Genomic DNA, 23,377 nt, shown 5'->3' with positions numbered 1-23,377 from the left:
TCCCGGACGCCCCGCTCCCCTCCGGCCGAAGCGGGCAGCCCTGAGTCCCCAGGCCACACCCGGCCGCGCTAACCTGCTGACGATGTCCAGCACGAAGATGAAGTCGTCGTACTTGAACATGGACATGTCCGTCCCGAGCAGGTAGGTCTTCACTTTCAGCTGCACGTCCTGGAAAGCACGGACATTCAAAAGGAACGCTGGGCCCGAGGACAGCGTCTGGGCCCCTGGAAGCCAGGTCAGTCAGAGACCCGGTTTTGGAAGGACACCAGAGATCCCTGGTCAAGTCTGAGTGGCTGGGGGAGAGTTGTGGGTGGCGGGTGGCAGGGTCAAATACAGGGGACCGCTGTTCCAGTTTGGGGCACCACCAGGTGCTAAACGGGGGTCACGGGTCAGCTCCCCGGCCCACTCTGAAAAGCTCCTAGTTCTCACGGTGGGCAGCTGAGGTAGCTCTGGGCTCCAGCTCCCTGCCACGCCCCACGCTCTGGCCAACGGCGCCATTTCCCGTACTGGACCCGCAGACCCACCTGCCAGATACGCGTGAGGCCGTGTTCCAGTTTCTTCTTCACGTAGCCGCGGTCAAAGCTGGTCTCTTCGCCTCCTGCCACGTGACTACCTTCTGAACCTGGACGGGAGAGGTGCCGGGGCTGAACAACTACTTCGGACCTCTACCGCGGCCCGGTCCTGCCACCTCCCGGCTCCCGGACCGCTCGGTTCTGGAGAGTGGGGATGGATCGCCCGCTCCTCCCACCTGACCAGATATGCATGATCCCGGGCTCTGGCAGGAGGGCGCCGTCAGCAGGCTGGATCCCCAGGTACCCAAGCCCAGCATTCATTCATTCATTTATTCATTCATTCACATTTATCGAGCACTTGTTGTGTGCAAAGCACTGTACTAAGCACTTGGGAGAGTACACTATTACAACAAACACATTCCCTGCCCTCAGTGAGCTCACAGTCACAAGCCTGGGGCTCCCAGACTAAGACCCCTTTTTCCTCTCCTCCTCCCCATCCCCCCCCACCCTACCTCCTTCCCCTCCCCACAGCACATGTATATATGTTTCTACAGAGTTATTACTCTGTTTACTTGTACATATTTACTATTCTATTGATTTTGTTAATGAGGTGCATCTAGCTTTATTTCTATTTATTCTGACGACTTGACACTTGTCCACGTGTTTTGTTTTGTTGTCTGTCTCCCCCTTCTAGACTGTAAGCCCGTTGGCGGGTAGGGACCGTCTCTATATGTTGCTAACTTGTACTTCCCAAGCGCTTAGTACGGTGCTCTACACACAGTAAGTGCTCAATAAATACGACTGAATGAATGAATGAATGAAGTTGAAGAGAAGCTGGCTTGGCTCTAACATCAGGCGGCAGGGGCAGACGAACCACCACGGAGCTGTTGCCATTCGACTATTAGCTCCTGGAAGGCAGACACCGGATCTTCTATCAATCAATCAATCAATCGTATTTATTGAGCGCTTACTATGTGCAGAGCACTGTACTAAGTGCTTGGGAAGTACAAATTGGCAACACATAGAGAGAGTCCCTACCCAACAGTGGGCTCACAGTCTAAAAGGTGGGCTCACAGTCTAAAAGTCTAGCTCTGTTGTTTCCCCCGAGTGCTCAGTACAGTGCTCAGCACACGGCAGTTGCTCAATACAGTGATCGCCACACAGCAGGTGCTCAGTTAGTGCCACAGTGACTGAGTGACTGGGGCCGTGATGGAAGCCACTGGAGGAATGTCAAAACGGACATGTCATATAGCAGAAACGGGATAGAAATTTGTTTCACCCAAAATGCCGCTCGGCTTTCCCTGCCCGTGTGACTCCGGGGCCAAACCCCAAGAAACCCATCCCATTTTCCACTCCACAGGGATCTCGCATGAAGCCAATGGGGCCTCTTTCCAAGCCCTGCTGGAACCCCAGCTCCCCCCCGCCACCCGCCCACCCCGTAGCCCGAGCCTGCTGGGTCAGCCAGAATGGCGGGGGGGGGGGGGGGGGGGGGGAACGCGAACTGAGCCTCTGCCCACCGCTGGCTGCGCCGGCCTCCTCCTCCTCCTCCTCCTCCTCCTCCTCGTGGCGGCGTTGGTTTTCGTGCCACTCCATGGTCCTGTAATAGCTGAGCATCACTTCCCAGAGTGCTTTGCAGAGGTCAGTGAGGCAGGGAATGTAGCTGTCGGGCGTGACGTGCTGCAGAGGGAGAGAACCGTTGCCTGGCCTGGGAACTTGGCCTTCCCTCTGGCCTCGGGAAAATGGCAATTTCTAAATCCACCCACCCACCATACCCGTGCCCCCGTGAACCCAGACCAGGCCACGGACACGGCTCCGCTGGCCGACGGCTCCTTCCCTGCCCTCCTCTGGCCCTTGGCTGCAGCCGACCCCACCTGAACCTCTTCCCTCGGCCATCCACCACCCCTCCCCTGCTTTGACCTCTCCCCCCCGCCAAACACCCCCTTGAACTCGGTCACACCCGGAGAAGCAGCATGGCCTAGTGGATAGAGTCCAGACCTGGGAGCTGGAAGGACCTTTCCTGTCATTTGTCTGCTGTGTGACCTTGGCCAAGCCACTTCACTTCTCTGTGCCTCGGTTACCTCATCTGTAAGATGGGGGTCAAGGCTGTGAGCCCCATTTGGAACAAGGACTCTGTCCAACCCAATTACCTTGTATCTACCCCAGCACTTCAAACAGTGTCTATCACGGATAAAACACTTAATACCATTATTGTTGTTAATACTATTGCCCTTCCCTACCCCACTTTTCCCAGGACCACCAATCCCCTCCCATCCCTTGCCCGATCCTTAAGGAAGTGTGTTCCAGTGCTCACCAGCCCAGCCAACCCTCCTCCTGCTCCCCGGCAGAAAATAATGAAATTGCTCTGAGGAAAAGCCCGCCGAGTTTCAACCTTCATTTCTAATGACTCCTGCTCAACTGAGTCCGGAAAGGTTTCGGTTGCCCTGTCCCCGGGCACGGAAGCCCCCTGCGTGGCTCAGTGGAAACAGCCCGGGCTTTGGAGTCAGAGGGCATGGGTTCAAATCCCAGCCCCGCCAATTGTCAGCTGTGTGACTTTGGGCAAGTCACTTCATTTCTCTAGGCCTCAGTTACCTCATCTGCAAAATGGGGATGAAGACTGTGAGCCCCCCAGTGGGACAACCTGATCACCTTGTAACCTCCCCAGTGCTTGGAACAGTGTTTTGCACATAGTAAGCACTTAATAAATGATATCATTATTATTATTATTATTATCACCTCACTGGGGGTCTTTGGGGCCCACACCCAAATGCGCAGATTGCTCAGCCTCGACACCACTACCCAAAATGGTGGCACCGAGGAGAAAATAATAATAATAATAATAATGATGATGGCATTTATTAAGTGCTTGCTACGTGCAAAGCACTGTTCTAAGCACTGGGGAGGTTACAAGGTGATCAGGTTGTCCCACGGGGGGCTCACAGTCTTAATCCCCATTTTACAGATGAGGTAACTGAGGCCCAGAGAAGTTAAATGACTTGCCCAAAGTCACACAGCTGACAGTTGGCGGAGCGGGGATTTGACCCCATGCCCTCTGACTCCACAGCCTGCGGTCTTTTCCACTGAGCCACACTGCTTGGGAGCTGCCAATCGGCGGTCTCAAGCCCACCGCAAACCTCCCTCCGCTCTCGGTTCTAACCGCTCAGCTCCAAGACCACCACTTTCCGCTGAGTGACGGGGACCGAGGGCACCCCGGGGTCAGCTCGTGAGCCAGAGGCTGGATCCGGGAACTTGTCCAGGATCTTTCCTGAAACCGTGCCACTGTCCCACATCAGCCCTGCTACCGCCACCCTGGCCCCCTGGGTGAGGTTGCCAATTTGTACTTCCCAAGCGCTTAGTACAGTGCTCTGCACATAGTAAGCGCTCAACAAATACGATTGATGATGATGATGATGATGAGGTTGGACCCAGGGAAGCAGCACGGTCCAGTAGCAAGAGCCTGGGCCTGGGATTCAGAGGACCTAGGTTTTAATCCCAGCTCTGCCAAATGTCTGCAGTGTGACCTGGGGCAAGCCGCTTCACTTCTCTGGGCCTCAGTTACCTCATCTGCAAAATGGGGATTAAGACTGTGAGCCCCATGTGGAACAGGGATTGTGTCCGACGTGATTACCTTGAATCTACCCCAGTGCTTAGAGCAGTGCTCGGCATGCAGTAAGTGTTCAACAAACAGCATAATTACTATCAATCAATCAATCAATCGTATTTATTGAGCGCTTACTATGTGCAGAGCACTGTACTAAGCGCTTGGGAAGTACAAATTGGCAACATATAGAGACAGTCCCTACCCAACAGTGGGCTCACGGTCTAAAAGGGGCTACTTTTACTACTACTGTCATTGTTGGAAGCAGACGACCAGAGGGCCGTGGGCGAGCTCGCCTTGGCCGAGTAGCGCCCTGTCCGGCTCCCCGGCGGGGGATTCCTCAGTCAGGACATTCCAAGGAGCACTGGTGCCCCACGGGATCAGCTGGGGGATGGGGGGCAGCGGAGAGGTCCGCTCCAGCTGAGGACACCATGCCGCCTCAGGAGTCAGCATGACTCTTCGGGCAGGCGGAACCACCGCCTCTAAAACCTGGGGTCAGGGGGCCCAGTGGTCCGGCGCCCTGTGGGCACAACCCCCACCAAGAGTCACTGCCACATGCTGACATGCTTGGACTCACTGGAACCTCCCGGGAATGCACAGGGAGACTCACAACGGACAGCACAACTGCTAACAGGAAGCCACAAGACAAAGCCAAAGGGAAAGGGAACTGGTCCACGCGGATCAGCCCAATTTGGCCCAGTTCGGCCTAGCAGATAGGAGGTGCCCATGCACCCCGGAGCAATTAGGGAGTTTTCTGATCTCCAGGACCGGGCTGGGACGTGGGATCGATCAGTCAATCAGTTGGATTTATTGAGCACTGACTGTGTACAGAGCACTAAGCTCATTATGGGCAGGGAATGTGTCTATTTGTCATACTGTACTCTCCCAAGCTCTTAATACTTAATACTCCCAAGCTCCCTTCAAAGCCCTACTGAGAGCTCACCTCCTCCAGGAGGCCTTCCCAGACTGAGCCCCCTCCTTCCTCTCCCCCTCCCCATCCCCCCCCCGCTGTACCTCCTTCCCCTCCCCACCGCACCTGTATATATGTATACATGTTTGTACGTATTTATTACTCTATTTTATTTGTACATATTTATTCTATTTATTTTATTTTGTTAATATGTTTTGTTTTGTTCTCTGTCTCCCCCTTCTAGACTGTGAGCCCGCTGTTGGGTAGGGACCGTCTCTAGATGTTGCCAACTTGGACTTCACGTGGGGCAACCTGATCACTCTGTATCCCCCGCCCAGCGCTTAGAACAGTGCTTTGCGCATAGTAAGCGCTTAACAAATGCCAACGTTATTATTATTACTACTCAACTGTCAACTCTTTGAGAGCAGGGATCAGGTCTACCAACTCCACCGTACTGTTCTCTCCTAAGCGCTCATTAAGTTATAAACTCCTTGAAGGCAGGAACCGGTTCTACCAACTCCACTGTACTGTACTCTCCTGAATACTCAGTAGAGTGCTCCATACGCGGTAGCCTGTAAACTCCCTGAGGCCAGGAACTGGGTCATTCATTCAATCGTATTTATTGAGCGCTTACTGTGTGCAGAGCACCGTACTAAGCGCTTGGGAAGTACAAGTCATCATCAATCGTATTTATTGAGCACTTACTGAGTGCAGAGCTCTGTACTAAGCGCTTGGGAAGTACAAGTTGGCAACACACAGAGACGGTCCCTACCCAACAGTGGGCTCACAGTCTAAAAGTGGGAGACAGAGAACAAAACCAAACATACTAACAAAATAAAATAAATAGAATAGATATGTACAAGTAAAATAAATAAATAAATAGAGTAATAAATATGTACAAACATATATACATATATACAGGTGGTAAATTTTAAAGTCGGCAACAACGGGCTCACGTTCTAGAAGGGGGAGACAGACAACAAAACAAAACAGGTCTTCAATAAGGCTTCATGGCATAGTGGATAGAGAACGGGCCCGGGGGTGAGAAGGTTGTGGTTTCTAATCCCTGCTCCACCACTGGTCTACTGTGCGACCTTGGGCAAGTTGCTTCACTTCTCTGGGCCTCAGTTACCTCATGTGTAAAACTGGGATTGAGACTGTGAGCCCCACATGGGACAGATACTGTGTCCAACCCGATCTACTTGTATCCACCCCAGCGCTTAGTACAGTGCCGGGCAAATAGTAAGCACTTAACAAATGCCATCATCATCATAATTATTATTATTGTTATCATTGCCAAGTGGCTGAGTGGCTAGAGCCCGGGCCCGGGAGTCAGAAGGACCTGGGTTCTAATCCCAGTTCTGCCATATGTCTGTTGTGTGAGACTGTGTCCAACCCAATCTACTTGTATCCACCCCAGCGCTTAGTACAGTGCCGGGCACATAGTAAGCATATAAATGCCATCATCATCATCATCATCATTATTACTATTATTATTATTATTATTGCCAAGTGGCTGAGTGGCTACAGCCCGGGCCCAGGAGTCAGAAGGACCTGGGTTCTAATCCCAGTTCCGCCATATGTCTGTTGTGTGACCTTGGGCAAGTCACTTCACTTTCCTGGGCCTCAGTTACCTCATCTGTACAATCAATCAATCAATCGTATTTATTGAGCGCTTACTGTGTGCACAGCACTGTACTAAGCGCTTGGGAAGTACAAGTCGGCAACACATAGAGACAGTCCCCTACCCAACAGCGGGCTCACAGTCTAGAAGGGGGAGACAGAGAACAAAACCAAACATACTAACAAAATAAAATAAATAGAATAGATATGTACAAGATAAATAAATAAATAAATAGAGTAATAAATATGTACAAACATATATACATATATACAGGTGCTGTGGGGAAGGGAAGGAGGAACGATGGGGGAGATGGAGAGGGGGACGAGGGGGAGAGGAAGGAAGGGGCTCAGTCTGGAAAGGCCTCCAGACTTTGGGGATGAAGAGTGTGAGCCCCATGTGGGACAAGAACAGAACCCTTAGAACAGTGCTTGGCACATGGTAAGCACTTAACAAGTACCATTAATAATAATAATAATAATGATGGCATTTATTAAGTGCTTACTATGTGCAAAGCACTGTTCTAAGCGCTGGAAATAAACACGTACAAAAATATATACATATATACAGGTGCTGTGGGGAGGGGAAGGAGGTAAGGCGGGGGGATGGGGAGGGAGAGGAGGGGGATAATAATACCATTATTATCATTATTATTACCAAACCCACCGTCCTATACTCTCCCAAGCGCTCAATACGTGCTCTGCACACAGTCGACTGTAAACTCCTTGACAACAGTTATTGGGTACACCAACTCTACTGTACCGTACTTTCCCGAGTGCTCGGCGTAGTACTCTGCACACCGTAAGTGCTCAATAAATCCCTTGACTGATTGTAGCCCTGGGGATGGTGGGAGGACGGAGTTTGGCGAAGGAACCCTCAGGAGCAGATCCGCCCATCAGAGATGCTAACGAGGCCAACCCCCAGTTAAAATGGAGAAATTCTGAGAGACCAAAGCTCTGAGGAACAGGAAATAAACAATCAATAAGAAGAGTGCCGACTCGGAATGGAAAGCGCATCTGCAATGTCATTTACACCGGTGACTTATTAGTTACTGAAGCGCTTAGTATAGTGCTCTGCACATAGTAAGTGCTCCATAAATATCATTGATTGAAGCTTCCCAGAGGAAAGCAGACGGAAAGGCAGCTGAGGTTTAATGCAGGAACTTAGCACATTAAAAGCACAAACTCAGACCAGAAAAACAAAACCCTAATGGAAATATTTAATTTGGTCCTGACAAGATCGTTTGAGTAATAAGATAATTACCCAAAAACACATTAAATTGGAAAGAAAAGCGTTTTTCATGTAGAGGACTTCTGGCCCGGATCCTTGCCAGCTGGAATCCAGGAATAAAGAAGGGGAGGAACATCTGCGGCCGTTTTCACCCTCTCTCCACCGGCCGCTCTGAGCCGTGCCCTTCCCGTCACCCGCTGTCCCTCACTCCACCACCCCATCCTAAAAATAACCTCCTTTGACTTCTCGGCTCCCTCCAGTTCTTATAGCTCCATCCGGGTGCCCCCTCCAGAACTCCTTGTCTTCCCACCCAAACCCTGCCCTCTCCCTGACTTTCCCATCACTACAGACTGCACCGCCATCCTTCCTGTCTCACAAGCCCATAACCTTGGCATTATCCTAGACTCCCCTCTCCCATTCAACCCATACAATTCAATCCATCACTAAATCCTGTCAGTCCCACCTCCCCAACATCGCTAAAATCCGCCCTTTCCTCTCCACCCAGGCTGCTACCGCGTTAATACAATCCCTCATCCGATCCCTCCTGGATTACTGCGTCAGCCTCCTTGCTGACCTCCCAGCCTCCTGCCTCTTCCCAAGCCAATGCATACTTCACTCTGCTGCCCGGATCATTTTTCTAAAAAAACTTTCAGGACGTGTCACCCCGCTCCTCAAAAACCTCCAGTGGTTGCCCATCCACCTCCACATCAAACAAAAATTCCTCACCATCGCCTCCCCCCATCTATGCTGTAAGCTCGTTGTGGGCAGGGAATGTAACTGTTAATTGTTGTATTATACTCTCCCAAGCACTTAGTACAGTGCTCTGCACACAGTAAGCACTCAATAAATACGTCTGAATGAATGAATCTCCCTCCTACCTCCTCTCCAAATTCCTTGAGTCGTCTACACCTGCTATCTCCACTTTTCCTCTCTCCTTGACCCCCTCCAATCCAGCTCCCACCCCCTTGACTCCTCGGAAACTGCTTTAAGTTCACCAATGACCTTCTTCTTGCCCAATCCAGTGGCCCCCACAAAATCTTAATCCTTCTCGACCTCTCAGCTGCCTCTGATGTTGTTAATCACCCCCTTCTCCTGGAAACATTATCTAACCTCAGTTTCACTGACACTGTCCTCTCCTGTTTCTCTTCCTTTCTTTCAGGCCACTCCTTCTTAGTCTCTCATCATCATCATCAATCGTATTTCTTGAGCGCTTACTGTGTGCAGAGCACTGTACTAAGCGCTTGGGAAGTACAAGTTGGCAACATATAGAGACAGTCCCTACCCAACAGTGGGCTCACAGTCTCTCTCTTGGGCTCCTCCTCTGCTTCCCTCTCCCTAACTATGGGAGTCCCTTTCTCTTCTCCATCTACACCCACTGTCTTGGAGAACTCATTTGCTCCCATGGCTTCAACTGCCACCTCTACAGGGGCGATTCCGCAATCGACATCTCCAGCCCTGACCTCTCTCTCCTTCTCTGAAGTCTCGCATTTCCTCCTGCCTTCCGGGCACCTGGGAAGGGTCACGGGTTCCAATTTCCCGGTCAGCAGTCAGGCTAAGGTCTGACCGGTGCTCGGGCTGGCTGCGCCCGGGCTCTGCGGGCCCTGACAGCCGCATCAGGATGACGACCCTAGTGGACCACGACTCAGGATGATTCATGCTGGAGGTCTGCTCAGAAAAAGAGAATCATTAAGGCGCAGTGAAATGGCCTCAGAAACCGGAGTGTTGAGGGGTGTCCTCCCTGTGATTGTCCGGGATGGAACGCAGACCCCCGGGATGAAGGTCATCTGGGGAATCGAGACGTTACCAGGCTTAGTATTTGCAACTGCTGCAGAAGCAGGGGTGGTCGTGGGAAGCCCATTTGGTTCCCAGGCAGGGTCATTAGATTGCTTTTTTTTTCCGGAATCCATAACTGTTCTTACAAGGGTAAGCTATGGGGAACCCAGTTGGCTCTCAGCCAGAATCCTTAGATGGTTTTTGTTTCTTCTCTGTTGTTTATTTTTTCCCTTTTTCCTTTTATTTCTTTTCATCTCCTGCAGCGTGATTGTCTGCAGCATGCTTAGTGTAATCTGCATGAGCCAAAGAAACGCAAGTTGTTAAACCTCTCACTTGTATGTGTGGTTTCCCTTCTTCCTGAAAGTGTGAGTTCAGTCACAACCCTGTATTGTGTAACGTTAGTCTGCCCCTTGTCGTGGAGCTGGCCTATTCCAGGAGACCACCCTTGCATGACACATCTCTACTTTCATTCATTCATTCGTTCAATCATATTTACTGAGCGCTTACTGTGTGCAAAGCACTGTACTAAGCGCTTGGGAGAGTACAATATAAAAATAAACACACACATCCTCCGTGGATATCCCCCCGGCACCCCAAACTAAACATATCCAAGATGGAACTCCTCATCTCACCCAAATCTCTTCTCCCCGCTGTCTTTCCCATCACTGTAGATGATAATAATAATAATAATAATGGCATTTGTTAAGTGCTTACTATGTGCAAAGCACTGTTCAAAGCACTGGGGGGGTGATCAGATTGTCCCATGTGGGGCTCACAGTCTTAATCCCCATTTTACAGATGAGGTAACAGGCACAGAGAAGTTAAGCGACTTGCCCAAGGTCACACAGCTGACAATTGGTGGAGCCGGGATTTGAACCCATCGTCTCTGACTCCCGAGCCCGTGCTCTTTCCATTGAGCCACGCTACCACTTCCCTCCCTGTCTCACAAGCCCATAACCTTGGCACTGGCTTTGACTCATCTCTCTCAATCAACCCATAAATTCACTCTGTCACCAAACCCTGATGTCCACATAGCCCTCTCCCGGCCACTTATTCCGGCCTCCTCGTCACAAAAAGAAATAAAAAATTAAAAAATCCTGCTTTTAATCTATTTGGCCCTTGCATCTTCCCCAGTTTCTGGTGCTGGGCTCTCAGACGGGCCAGGCGCTGCAGAATCTATTACTGTGCCACAGCGGGAACTCTCCAGGGGCCGGAGAGCGGCCTGGCTTCTGTTGTACTGCCCTGGGGCTCGGGACCGTTTTCAGCAGCCGGGGACATTCAATAAATACCACCACCACTCTGACCATCCATGCACTTACGGAATTCTAGTGACAGCAATGAGCTCGGGGGCCTGGAATGACAGACACTGCCACCTGAAAACCATCCACGATGGTGGGGGGAGAATGAGAGAGCTGGGGAGGTGTAGGAGGAGGGTGCGTGAGTGTGCAGTGGCCTGAAACACATTATTATTATCTTGAATGAGTGACCGAGGGGAAGGCACTGAAAGTAAGCACTGGAAAAATACCCCTATTATTATTATTATCATTCTGGTGACAACCACTGGCAAATCCTTATCTTCAATCCAACGCTTAGTACAGTGCTCTGCACTCAATGTGCATGCAGTAAATACCACGGATGGACCGATTGATTCTATTTTCCATCCATCATATTAACTGAGCGCTTACTATGTGCAGAGCACTGTACCAGTAGAGTACAATATAACAGAACCTGTAGGCACGTTCCCTGCCCACAACGAGCTTACAGTCTAGAGGAAGAGATACACATTAATAGAAATAAAGTAGACGTATGTATGTAAGGGCTGTGGGACTGACGATTCCAAGTGCAAGGGCAACACAGGTCTCCCTTCCTTCCTCCATCCACTTCCTCAGCTCCGAGATTGACCCATCAACTTACTGAGCACCTACTGTGTGCAGAGCACTGTACTGAGCCTTTAGGAAAGTACAATACAAAAGAGCTGGCAGACACACTCCCTGTCCACAAGGTGCTTACAGCCTGGACTGCCGTACTTACAGCCTGCAGTAATCCCGACTGGATTACTGCATCAGCCTCCTCTCTGATCTCCCATCCTCCCATCTCTCCCCACATCAGTCTATACAGCAAACACGTGACGTCACAGCCCGGCTACACGACGGGATGACCTTCTGCCATTTTTGAGTCTTTCCGCTATCACCGCGAGCCAGCAATGGAGAGGGAAACGCAAAGAAAGTGCTGAACAAATTCCACAGTTACTATGATTATGCGGGAAACAAGTCACGCCTCGAGAGAGTCAGTCCGGTTGTATTAATTAATAATGACAGCATTTGTTAAGCGCTTACTATGTGCCAAGCACTGTTCTAAGCACTGGGGAGGATACGAGGTGATCAGGTTGTCCCACTTGGGGCTCACAGTCTTAATCCCCATTTTACAGATGAGGTCACTGAGGCCCAGAGAAATTAAGTGACTTGCCCAAAGTCACACAGCTGACAATGGGCGACGCCGGGATTTGAACCCACGACCTCTGACTCCAAGGCCCGGGCTCTTTCCACCGAGCCACGCTGCTTCTCTGATCACTTACTGTGTGCAGAGAAGCACAAAGAAGCTCTCCCCCTCGTCCCCCTCTCCATCCCCCCATCTTACCTCTTTCCCTTCCCCACAGCACCTGTATATATGTATATATGTTTGTACATATTTATTACTCTATTTATTTATTTATTTATTTTATTTGTACATATCTATTCTATTTATTTTATTTTGTTAGTATGTTTGGTTTTGTTCTCTGTCTCCCCCTTTTAGACTGTGAGCCCACTGTTGGGTAGGGACTGTCTCTATGTGTTGCCAATTTGTACTTCCCAAGCGCTTAGTACAGTGCTCTGCACACAGTAAGCGCTCAATAAATACGATTGATGATGATGATGATGATGACGCAGAGCACTGTACTAAACACTTGAGAGACGACAAAATAATGTAACAGACACATTCCCTGCCCTCAAGGAGCATACAGGCTAGACAGGGAAACAGACATTAATATAAATAAATATATTACAGCTATGGACCTCAGTGCTTTGGGCTGGAAGGGGGGATGAATAAAGGGAGCACATTAGAGCGATGCAGAAGGGAGATGAAGAAAAGGAAAAGAGGTCTTAGGGAAGGCCTCTTGGAGGAGATGGAGGAGATTTGAACGGGCCGAGAGTAATTGTCTGTCGGATATAAGGAGGGAGGGCATTGCAGGCCAGAGGCGGGACGTGGGTGAGAGGTCAGTGACGAGATAGATGAGATGGAGGTACAGTGAGGAGGCGGGCACTTGAGGAGCAAAATGTGTAGGCTGGGTTGTAGCAGGTGAGTAGCGAGGTGCGGTTAGGAGGGGACAAGGTGATTGAGTGCTTTAAAGCCAATGGTGAGGTGATTCTTTGTGGTGCGGAGGTGGGTGGGCAACCACCGGAGGTTCCTGAGGAGTGGGGAAACATGGCCTGAGCGTTTTTCTAGAAAAATGATCCCGGCAGCAGAAGTGAAGTATGGAAAGGTGCAGCCCACTCCGCTCACGGGGCAACTCAGATACAGTTCAGCAGAGGGGAGAACTCAGTGACAATCACTAAGACACCAGCTGAAGCTCCTTGAGGGCAGGGAACGTGTTGCTTTTTTGGTTCTGTACTTCTCCAACGCTTAGTACGGGGGGGTGCTGCTTCTAAAGACACCAACGGTACCCGAGTGCTCCCGACGTGCCCAGGACACCGCGAGGCAGTGGGCAAGGGGCGTGTGGCTCATTCACCGGGCCGGCGCGCGTACCGTGCACAGATCCTTGTACTGCAGCTTCTGGAACCTGGTGTCCGAGTTTCCCGCGCACAGCTCCACGTAGCCGAGGACCACCTGGAACACGGTGTTGTGGACGGCCTGAGTGAAGTGCATGTGCAGCTGGTCCATGGAGGTCTGCAGGGAGGAAGCGTTGTCGGTCACGCCGGGAGACCCCAGGCCCGTCACCTTGATGGGACCCTTTGCCGGTGACCACCCACCCCCGGGACCCAAACCTGTGATCCCTGTGGGTCCGGCAAGGTGAGGACAACGCGCTCCTGATTATCCTGCATCTACTTCAGTGCTCAGCACAGAGCAGATGCTCATTAAGCAATTTAGCTATCATGCAAGGGCAAATCAATCTCCAAGTGGGGGGCGGGAATGGGACACGGCACTAGCTCTGGCCTGTCTGTACCCCGGCCACCCCGGGAAAAACCCAGGCCGGTGGTGTTCCCAAGGGCTCCCATCATGTAATGGGACTCGCCTATGCTTCCGCCTCCCCTGCCACACCACAGCCAAGAGTGACTCCACCTGGAACATTTGCTACCAGGTATTAGGTGGCCTTCCCTTCCCACTTGGACTTGTACCTTTTATTCATCCCTCCCTCGGCCCCACAGCACTTACGTCCAGATCCGTAATCTATTTATTTATATTCATTCCTATCCCCCCCCGCCGTACTGGAATCTCTTTAATAATAATAATAATAATGGCATTTATTAAGCGCTTACTATGTGCAAAGCACTGTTCTAGGCACTGGGGGGGATACAAGGTGATCAGGTTGTCCCACGGGGGGCTCACAGTCTTCATCCCCATTTTACAGATGAGGGAACTGAGGCACAGAGAAGTTAAGTGACTTGCCCAAACTCACACAGCTGACAATTGGCGGAGCCAGGATTTGAACCCATGACCCCTGACTCCAAAGCCCGGGCTCTTTCCATTGAGCCACGCTGCTTCTCTTTGTGCGCGGCGTACACCCCTACCGACTCTATGATACTGTATTCTCCCAAGCTCTTAATACAGGGCTCTGCACAAAGTAAGCGTTCAGTAAATACCATCAATTGGCTGATTGATTCTCAGAGCCTCTCCGGAGTGGACGCCTCCCTCCCGCTTTTTTTTTTTTAATGGTACTTGTTAAGCGCTTACTTTGTACCAGACACTGTAGTAAGTGCAGGGGTAGATACAAGTGAGTCAAGTTGAACACAATTCTTGTCCCTCGTAATAACAACTAGGGTACTGTTACATGCTTACTATGTGCCAGGCACTGTACTAAGCGCTGGGGTGGATACAAACAAATTGGGTTGGCTCACAGTCTCAATTCCCATTTTACAGGCGAGGTGACGGAGGCTCAGAGAAGCGAAGTGACTGGCCAGAGGCTACCTAGCAGAGCCGGGATTAGAACCCCTGACCTTCTGATTTCCAAGCCCAGGCTCTATCCACCATGCTGCAAGCCCAGGGCTCAGTCTAAATCCAGTGCTTAGAACAGTGTTTGGCACATAGTGAGCAATCAAAAAATGCCATCATTATTGTTATTATTATTATTATTATGATGATGTAGTCTTCCCCGAGAGCCCCGTGAGGGCCTGTGGGTGTGAGGAGGAACCCCGGGGCAGGGAGGAAGGGGGTGTCTCCCCTCTCCCACCCAAAGGCCTGGTGCCAAAGAGAGCTAGCACCATTGTTGCTCCCTATCCGCAGAGGGCCAAGGAGGAAGCCCTGGCGTGTGGACATCCGCTATGCCAGTGTGGCCGCCATGCGGCCCTTGGCCTCTGTCCGACTGGCCCGTGGGCAGCTCGGGTCTGGATTGCCGCTCCGCTCCCTTCTATCACTTACATTAATGCTCCATCTGCTCCCGGCCACAGAAACTAATCTTTGTGTCAACAGGCCCGCCGGCGCGGAGCAAACAAAAGCCGCCCGACTGCGGCCCCGGGCCCGCTCGTGGCCAACCTCCAGCAAACAACCGGCCGATGCCCAGGAGAATGTCAACATCCAGGATGGAAAACGGGTGTCCAAGCCAGCCCGGCCCAAGGACCCGCCCGGGGGTCTGTCTGCCCGCTGGCTGCTGCCCAATGATAATAGTCATAATAATAACAATGATGGTATTTGTTAAGCGATTACTCTGTGCCAGGCCCTATACTAAGGGCTGGGGTGGGTACAAGCAAATCAAGCTGGACATAGTTCCTCTACCACATGGGGCTCACAGTCTCGACCACCACTGTACAGATGAGATAACTGAGGCACAGAGAAGTGAAGTGACTTGCTCAAGGTCACACGGCAGACAAGTGGCAGAGCAGGATTAGAACCCTTGACCTTTGAGTTCCCAGGCCCAGGCTCTATCCACCAAGCCATGCTTCCAGGCTAGATCTCTGCCACTTGGCGCTGGACAAATAGTAATAATAATAATAATGGTAATTATTAAGCACTTACTATGTGCCAAACACTGTACTCAGCCCTGGGGTATATACAAGTTAATCAGGTTGGACATACTCTCTGTTCACACTCTTAATCCCCATTTTACAGACCAATCAATCAATCAATCGTATTTATTGAGCGCTTACTGTGTGCACAGCACTGTACAGAGGAGGTAACTGAGGCCCAGAAAAGTGAAGTGACTTCCCCAAGGTCACACGATCCCCTTCATCTTACCTCCTTCCCTTCCCCACAGCACCTGTATATATGTATATATGTTTGTACATATTTATTACTCTATTTATTTATTTATTTTACTTGTACATATCTATTCTATTTATTTTATTTTGTTAGTATGTTTGGTTTTGTTCTCTGTCTCCCCCTTTTAGACTGTGAGCCCACTGTTGGATAGGGACTGTCTCTATATGTTGCCAACTTGTACTTCCCAAGCGCTTAGTACAGTGCTCTGCACACAGTAAGCGTTCAATAAATACGATTGATTGATTGATTGATTGATTATGGGCTTAGAACCCAGGCCATGCTGCTTTTCTAGCCTGGGGAGGTGGCCGGCCGGGGGTGGGACCACAGGACGGGCCCAAACCGTCCCCCTCACCTGGGTTTTCCCAAGGAGCCGGTAGGCTTGCTGCACCTTGGTGTAGTGACCCACGTCGAAGTTCTTGCAGATCTTGGAAAGGGCCACGTCCAGTTGCTCCTGCGGGCGAATCAATCAAACAATGCTATTTATTCATCATCATCAATGGTATTTATTGAGCATGTACAACGTGCGGAGCACCGTGCTAAGGACTTGGGAGAGTACAATACAACAGAGTTGGTAGCCACGTTCCCTGCCCACAACAAGTTTACAGTCTAGACTGAGCGCTTACTGCGGGCAGAGCATACAGAGTTGGTAGAAATGCTTCCTGCCCCCAAGGAGTTTACAGTCGAGTCGGAGAAACAGATGTTAAAATCGATACGGAATACGTACGTAAATGCTGTGGGGCCGGGGTGACCTGAGAATGAAAGCACTTTAGAGTGCTCTACATTGTAGGCTTGTTGTGGGCAGGAAATGTGTCTGTCAACTCAGCGTGGCTCAGTGGAAAGAGCCCGGGCTTTGGAGTCAGAGGTCATGGGTTCAAATCCCGGCTCCGCCAATGGTCAGCTGTGTGACTTTGGGCAAGTCACTTCACTTCTCTGGGCCTGTTACCTGATCTGTAAAATGGGGATTAAGACTGTGAGCCCCCCGTGGGGCAACCTGATCACTTGTAACCTCCCCAGTGCTTAGAATAGTGCTTTCCACATAGTAAGCGCTTAATAAATGCCATAAAAAAAAACCTCGGTTATACTGTACTCTCCTCCACACCTGTCCTACAACCTAGCTGTTCCTTTCAAAAGTTACGGTTTTACTCTGAGCCACCTTATAATTTAAAAAACCCCAAAATCCCAATTCTGAGCCCCAGAATCCAGCAAAATGCTTTAGGAATCAACGGCCGCCTCAAGAGGCAGGGTGGTCCAGTGGGAAGCACAGGGAACCTGGGGTCAGGACCCCAGGCTGGGTGACAGAAAAACACGGAATGGGCTGCTGGGATGGGAACCCCACCCTAATAATGACATCAACGAAAACTACGGTATTTGTTAAGTGCTTACTATGTGCCAAGCACTGCTCTCGGCGCTGGGAGAGATACGATTGGCCGGAGTCGGTCCCTGTTCCACACAGGGCTCAGAGTCTAAGAGGGAGGGAGAACGAGTGTTGCATCCTCATTTTACAGATGCGGAAACTGGGGCCCAGGGAAGTGAAATGAATTGCCCAAGGTCTCACACTAGGCAATTAAAACTCTGTCTACTTGTTTTGTTTTGTTGTCTGTCTCCCCCTTCTAGACTGTAAGCCCGTTGTTGGGTAGGGACTGTCTCTATAGGTTAACAATTTGTACTTCCCAAGCGCTTAGTATAATGCTCTGCACACTGTAGGTGCTCAATAAATACGATTGAATGAATGAACGAACTCGGGTCTCCTTGCCTCCCGGTCCTGTGCTCTAGCAACTAGGCCATGAGGCTTTTCCACAAGACCGGAGGACCAAGAGAGGCCATCGGGTAAATGGAGGGGGGAAGGCTTTGTGGGGCTGGAGGAGAAGAGGAAGGGGAAGGGGTGAGGGCCACAAGAGCAGTGAAAGATAATAATAATAATGGCATTTATTAAGCGCTTACTATGTGCAAAGCACTGTTCTAAGCACTGGGGAGGATACAAGGTGATCAGGTTGGCCCACGTGGGGCTCACAGTCTTAATCCCCGTTTTACAGATGAGGTAACTGAGGCCCAGAGAAATTAAGTGACTTGCCCAAAGTCACACAGCTGACAAGTGGCGGGGCCGGCATTGGAACCCATGACCTCTGACTTCAAAGCCCGGGCTCTTTCCACTAAGCCATGCTGCTTCAAGGTACCCCAGGGCCCAGCGAGTTTGGCCTGACTGCAAGCCCTATTTGGTCCCAAGTAATTCGGATCACTGCAGCCCCCACCACAGGCCCTGCTGCCTCCAGCAAAAGGAGCCCCCCCTTTTAGACTGCGAGCCCACTGTTGGGTAGGGACTGTCTCTATATGTTGCCAATTTGTACTTCCCAAGCACTTAGTACAGTGCTCTGCACATAGTAAGCGCTCAATAAATACGATTGATTGATTGATTGAGAATGACCGAGTGCCAGCAATGCCCGCCTGGGTCCCCAGCTAACAACAACCTGGCACGTGGTCAGTCCTGCCCGCACAGAGGCCCAAGTCCCCAGAGAGCCCCCCCAGAGCCCCCCTGGGGGGGTACCATTGGCCCCGATAATGCACTAGACTGTCACTCTGGTCACTAAGGCAACTGGCAAGAATCTCCGGTTCTCAGAGCTCCTGCAACAATAATAATAATAATAATAATAATGATGGTATTAAGTGCTTACTAGATGCCAAGCACTGTTCTAAGTGCTGGGGTAGATACAAGCTGATCAGGTTGTCCCACATAGGGCTCAGAGTCTTAATCTGAGAAGCAGCGTGACTCAGTGGAAAAGAGCCTGGGCTCTGGAGTCAGAGGTCATGGGTTCAAATGCCGGCTCCGCCAATTGTCAGCTGTGTGACTTTGGGTAACTCACTTCACTTCTCTATGCCTCAGTTCCCTCATCTGTAAAATGGGGATGAAGACTGTGAGTGCCCCGTGGGACAACCTGATCACCTTGTAACCTCCCCAGCTCTTAGAACAGTGCTTTGCACATAGTAAGTGCTTAATAAATGCCATCATTATTATTATTATTAATCCCCATTTTACAGATAACAGGCACAGGGAAGTGAAGTGACTTGCCCAAGGTCACAAAGCAGACAAGTGGCAGAGTTGGGATTAGACTTCACATCCTCTGACCCCCAAGCCAATGCTGTTGCCACTAGAGCAGCAGTGTGGCTCAGTGGAAAGAGCCCGGGCTTTGGAGTCAGAGGTCATGGGTTCAAATTTCAGCTCCGCCAATTGTCAGCTGTGTGACTTCAGGCAAGTCCCTTCACTTCTCTGTGCCTCAGTTACTTCATCTGTAAAATGGGGATTAAGACTGTGAGCCCCCCGTGGGACAACCTGATCAACCTTGTAACCTCCACAGCGCTTAGAACAGTGCCTGACACATAGTAAGCGCTTAATAGGTGCCATCATTATTATTATTACTAGGCCATGCTGCTTCTCCTGACTGCAATAGGTCAGTACCTCACAACACTCTAGAATGTATACTGTACTGAACTCTCCCAAGCACTTGGTACAGTGCTTTGCACACTGCAAGAGCTCAATAAATATAACTAAATGAATGAATGAACATTTCAATCCAAATTCACACCCAAACCCAGAGCTAGAGTCTGCAACAACTGCTGGGCAGGGACTTGTTTGTCCTGCCCAAGGAACTGTCTTTCACGGGAACTCAAATGGCAGACATTCCGCTGGGGAATGCCGCTTGACCTTCCTAAATGCTGAAGTGTGAACTGCGGACACACCTGGGTTTTCTCTGGAAATGTCCATCGTCGGGTCTCCCCACCTCACGGGACTCCCGTCCCCGAACCGAGGGGCGATGCCGCTAACTATGCCAGAATGACCCACCTGCCTTCCCAGAACTCCACACCGTGGCTTTGACTCTGGACAACAACTGCGGGTGGCTTTCCCGCTCATCCCAGTGCGGTCTCTGAAGACGTCCCGCCGTGCTCCCTCAGTCATAACCACGCCCGAAATCCCGAGCGCGGACGGACGGAACGAAAGACAGCCACGGCTGGTCTTACCTCGATCTGTTCCAGTGTATCCTGTAGCTTGGAGTTGAGCTCACTGTATGAGAGAGAAAAGAGAAGGTAGGTTTTTGCGTGCTGAAATCACACCTGTCTCTGAGTCTTCCCCGGCAGTTTCTGTCGAACAGCCACCAGGAGCTGCGGGTGATTCCGGAGTTTTCCCTGAGGATTCCGGGAGTCGCTGAGCCGTCGACAAACAGGGCAGGGCCCAGGCAGGGGCCCGATCCTTACCCAGCCTCTCCAATGATGTGGTGGGTTGGGGGCAGATGGGAGGAGGAGGAAGGGGGAAAAGGGGAGGGTTGGGTGGGGCCGGGAATACTGTGAAGGTCACTCAATCTCAAGCGCAGAAAAAGGGCAAGGAAGACACTTGAGGTTGTCAGGTGGGAGGGCAGGGTTGACAGTGATTCTCTTTCCTATGGACCCCCTCCCTGAGGTAAGAAGGCTAATGGGTTTAACAACTAGGATGCTCTTAGGTGCCACCCCCAGGTGCCAGGCCCTCGCAGGAAATGCTGGGAAAGGGAGGAATCAATCAATCAATCTATGGTATTTATTGACCGCTTACTCTGTGCAGAGCACTGTACTAAATGCTTCGGAGTGTACAATCTAACAGAGTCTGTGGACACACTCCCTGCCCACAACAATCTTAGAGTCTAGAATAGGCAGGAAGAAGGGGATAGATAGATGATAGATAGATAGATAGACAGATAGATAGATAGATATAGGTAGATAGATAAACCAGCGCTCGAGCCTCTCGGCAAGGAAATTTCTGAGGAGCAATCCTGGCGGGACAAGAATGACTGAAGGATGCGATGGTCACGGAAGAAAGGTTCTCCATGTCAGGCTCCAGAGAAGAGGTGCCCCCTCCAGCCCCTCAAGGAACAAGAAGCTCCCCAAAGGAATGAGGCCCCGACCCCAGAGGAAGAGAAACGACTGTGGGGATATGCGGCAGATCCCTCCCAGATTCTCACGATCCCAAGGGAGGGAAGGACCAGGAGGGGGTGAGACCGTAACCTGGGACATCATCAAAGAGGAGGGGGAGGACCAGAGGACTGTGGGTGAGAGGATGCCTATAGGAAAGTAGAAAGAAAGGCTCTAAGGAAATCGAGGGAAACCGAGGAAAAGGAAAGGCAGCTTGGATTGGAATTCCTTTCTACATATTGCCAGATGTGTGCGTGAATATGGCTTGCCATTTCTCTATCAAAAACCCATCCAGAGTTATAAACTGCAATGACTGCCTGCAGCCCGGGTCATTCCAGGGGGGCCCAGGTCATTCCGGGGGGCCCAGGAGACACGTTTGCCAGGGAAGCTGAGGGATGGGGAGGGAGTCCTTTCTCCCCCGAGAATCCCCCGAGAAGCAGCATGGCTTAATGGATTAGAGCACAGGCTTGGGAGTCAGAAGGACCCAGGTTCTAATTCTCACTTCACCAACTGTCTGCTGTGACCTTGGGAGAGTCACTTCACTTCTCCGGCCCTCAGTTATCTCATCCGTAAAATGGGGATTAACAGCGTGAGCTCCATGTGGGATAGGGACTCTGTCCATCCTGATTAAATTGTGCCTACCTCAGCATTTAGAACAGCACGTGGCACGAAGTACACACAATACGGACCGTAATTATTATTATTATTATTCTCCCACAGTTAGGTCCGAGGTGGGCGGAGGGCTAGTTTGAGAGTTCATCATCATCCTCAATCGTATTTATTGAGCGCTTACTGTGTGCAGAGCACTGTACTAAGCGCTTGGGAAGTACAAGTTGGCAACTTGTAGTACAAGTTCTACTCTGACGGCCCGAAGGAGCTGTTGTTTGAAAGACTGTTGGGCTGGGAGTGGCCGAGGGATTGCAGGAGTGGAGTTCACGGAGCAGGGAGGTCCAATCCTGTCCGGCCCGGGAAGGAAAGAGCCGGAGGTCCTCAGAAGCCTATCCGGGACTGGCATCTTTGCCGAGGGGTATTAACTGGGGTGAGGATACCCGGCCCACCCCAGAGCCCGTTACCGACTCCCTCTACTCCCAGGGAAGCCCCAGTTAGGGGGGGACCAAAGGGGTTTGGGGGAGGAAGGGCGTGAGGGAGGGGAAGGCAGGGAGTGTCTCACTTCACCCCCAGACCTAAATGCCATCCAATCTGCCCCCGGGGTGGCATGACAACTTTATTACAATTCTTGCTGTTATTACTGATAACGACTGCTGAGAGCGGCGCCGATAATGTACATTTTCAGTTCAGTACGCCCTGCTCCTCTGAAAAGCTCAGGCAGGAGACGGCTGGAGATTCCAGTTCAGTGAGCACCCGGAGCCGTCGCACCGACTGCAAATGCCGTTCCCCCTTGGATCCGAGATGTAAAACACGAATGCGGCCCCTCCTCTCCCCGCCACCCCCACCCCCCACACAACAAGTCGCGTGGCCCGGTTCATCTCCAGCCCGGCTGCCTACAGACTGTGAGCCCCGTACGGGCACAGAGGCCGCGCCCAACCCGATTTGTTGCTTGTATCCATCCCGGTGCTTAGTACAGTGTCTGGCACACCGTAAGCGCTTAAATACCACAATTATTATTATAATTATTAGGCACCCTCCAAAACCTCAACCCTTCATCTAAGAGAATGTGGTGCATTTCGTTCTGGGCAGGGAACACGTCCGCTAATTCTCTCCCAAGCGCTTCATACAGTGCTCTGCATATAGTAAGTGCTCAATCAATAAATACCATTTGACCCATTAGCCAAGGGGTCCAGAGGCTCCGTTGGCTGACAGCACTCCAGGGTCCCCAGGACTGCATGTTCCAACACAAGCAGGGCCCATAAAGCCGGTCACTGTCCACTCTAAACTCAGAGCAACCGAGAAAGGACAGTGGCACTGCCTGGGGGCAATGCATGTTGCACTAAATAGTAACGGTAATAACAATAATGGTATCTGTTAAGCACTTACGAGGTGCCAGGCCCCGTACTAAGCGCGGGGGTGGATACAAGCAAATCAGGTTGGACTCAGTCCCCATCCCACATGGGGCTCCCAGCTTTAATCCCCATTTTACAGATGAGGTAACTGAGGCTCAAGGATGTAAACTGACTGGCCCAAGGTCACACAGCAGACAAGGGGCAGAGCCGGGATTAGAACTCAGGTCCTTTTGACTCCTGGGCCTTTGTTCTCTCCGCCAACCATGCCGCTTCCCTAAGTCTTTGACGGTGGAGAGAGTGGTGGTCTGGCGTATACTGACGGGGAGGGAGGGAGTTCCGGGCAAGAGGGAGGATTTGGGAAAGGGGTCGGCGGCGAGATAGATCAGATCGGGG

General features: G+C 51.1%; 1 protein-coding gene across 1 annotated transcript in view; it reads right to left on the bottom strand.

The window, feature by feature from the left end:
- Window positions 1–23,377, bottom strand: part of VPS50 (VPS50 subunit of EARP/GARPII complex) — a 117,393-nt gene that overhangs the window by 52,364 nt on the left and 41,652 nt on the right. Inside the window, exons 10-15 of the mRNA XM_038770290.1 lie at window positions 20,103–20,145; window positions 16,444–16,542; window positions 13,425–13,565; window positions 2,030–2,189; window positions 525–622; window positions 74–168 (exon numbers count right to left, since the gene is read on the bottom strand). Of these exons, the coding sequence (XP_038626218.1) occupies window positions 74–168; window positions 525–622; window positions 2,030–2,189; window positions 13,425–13,565; window positions 16,444–16,542; window positions 20,103–20,145 (636 nt within the window). The remainder of the gene's footprint in view (window positions 1–73; window positions 169–524; window positions 623–2,029; window positions 2,190–13,424; window positions 13,566–16,443; window positions 16,543–20,102; window positions 20,146–23,377) is intronic.

Source organism: Tachyglossus aculeatus, chromosome 2, assembly GCF_015852505.1.
Source record: "Tachyglossus aculeatus isolate mTacAcu1 chromosome 2, mTacAcu1.pri, whole genome shotgun sequence".
Taxonomy (NCBI): Eukaryota; Metazoa; Chordata; class Mammalia; order Monotremata; family Tachyglossidae; genus Tachyglossus; species Tachyglossus aculeatus.
Note: the sequence above shows the minus strand (reverse complement) of the source record. Positions and strands in the feature narration are given on the sequence as shown.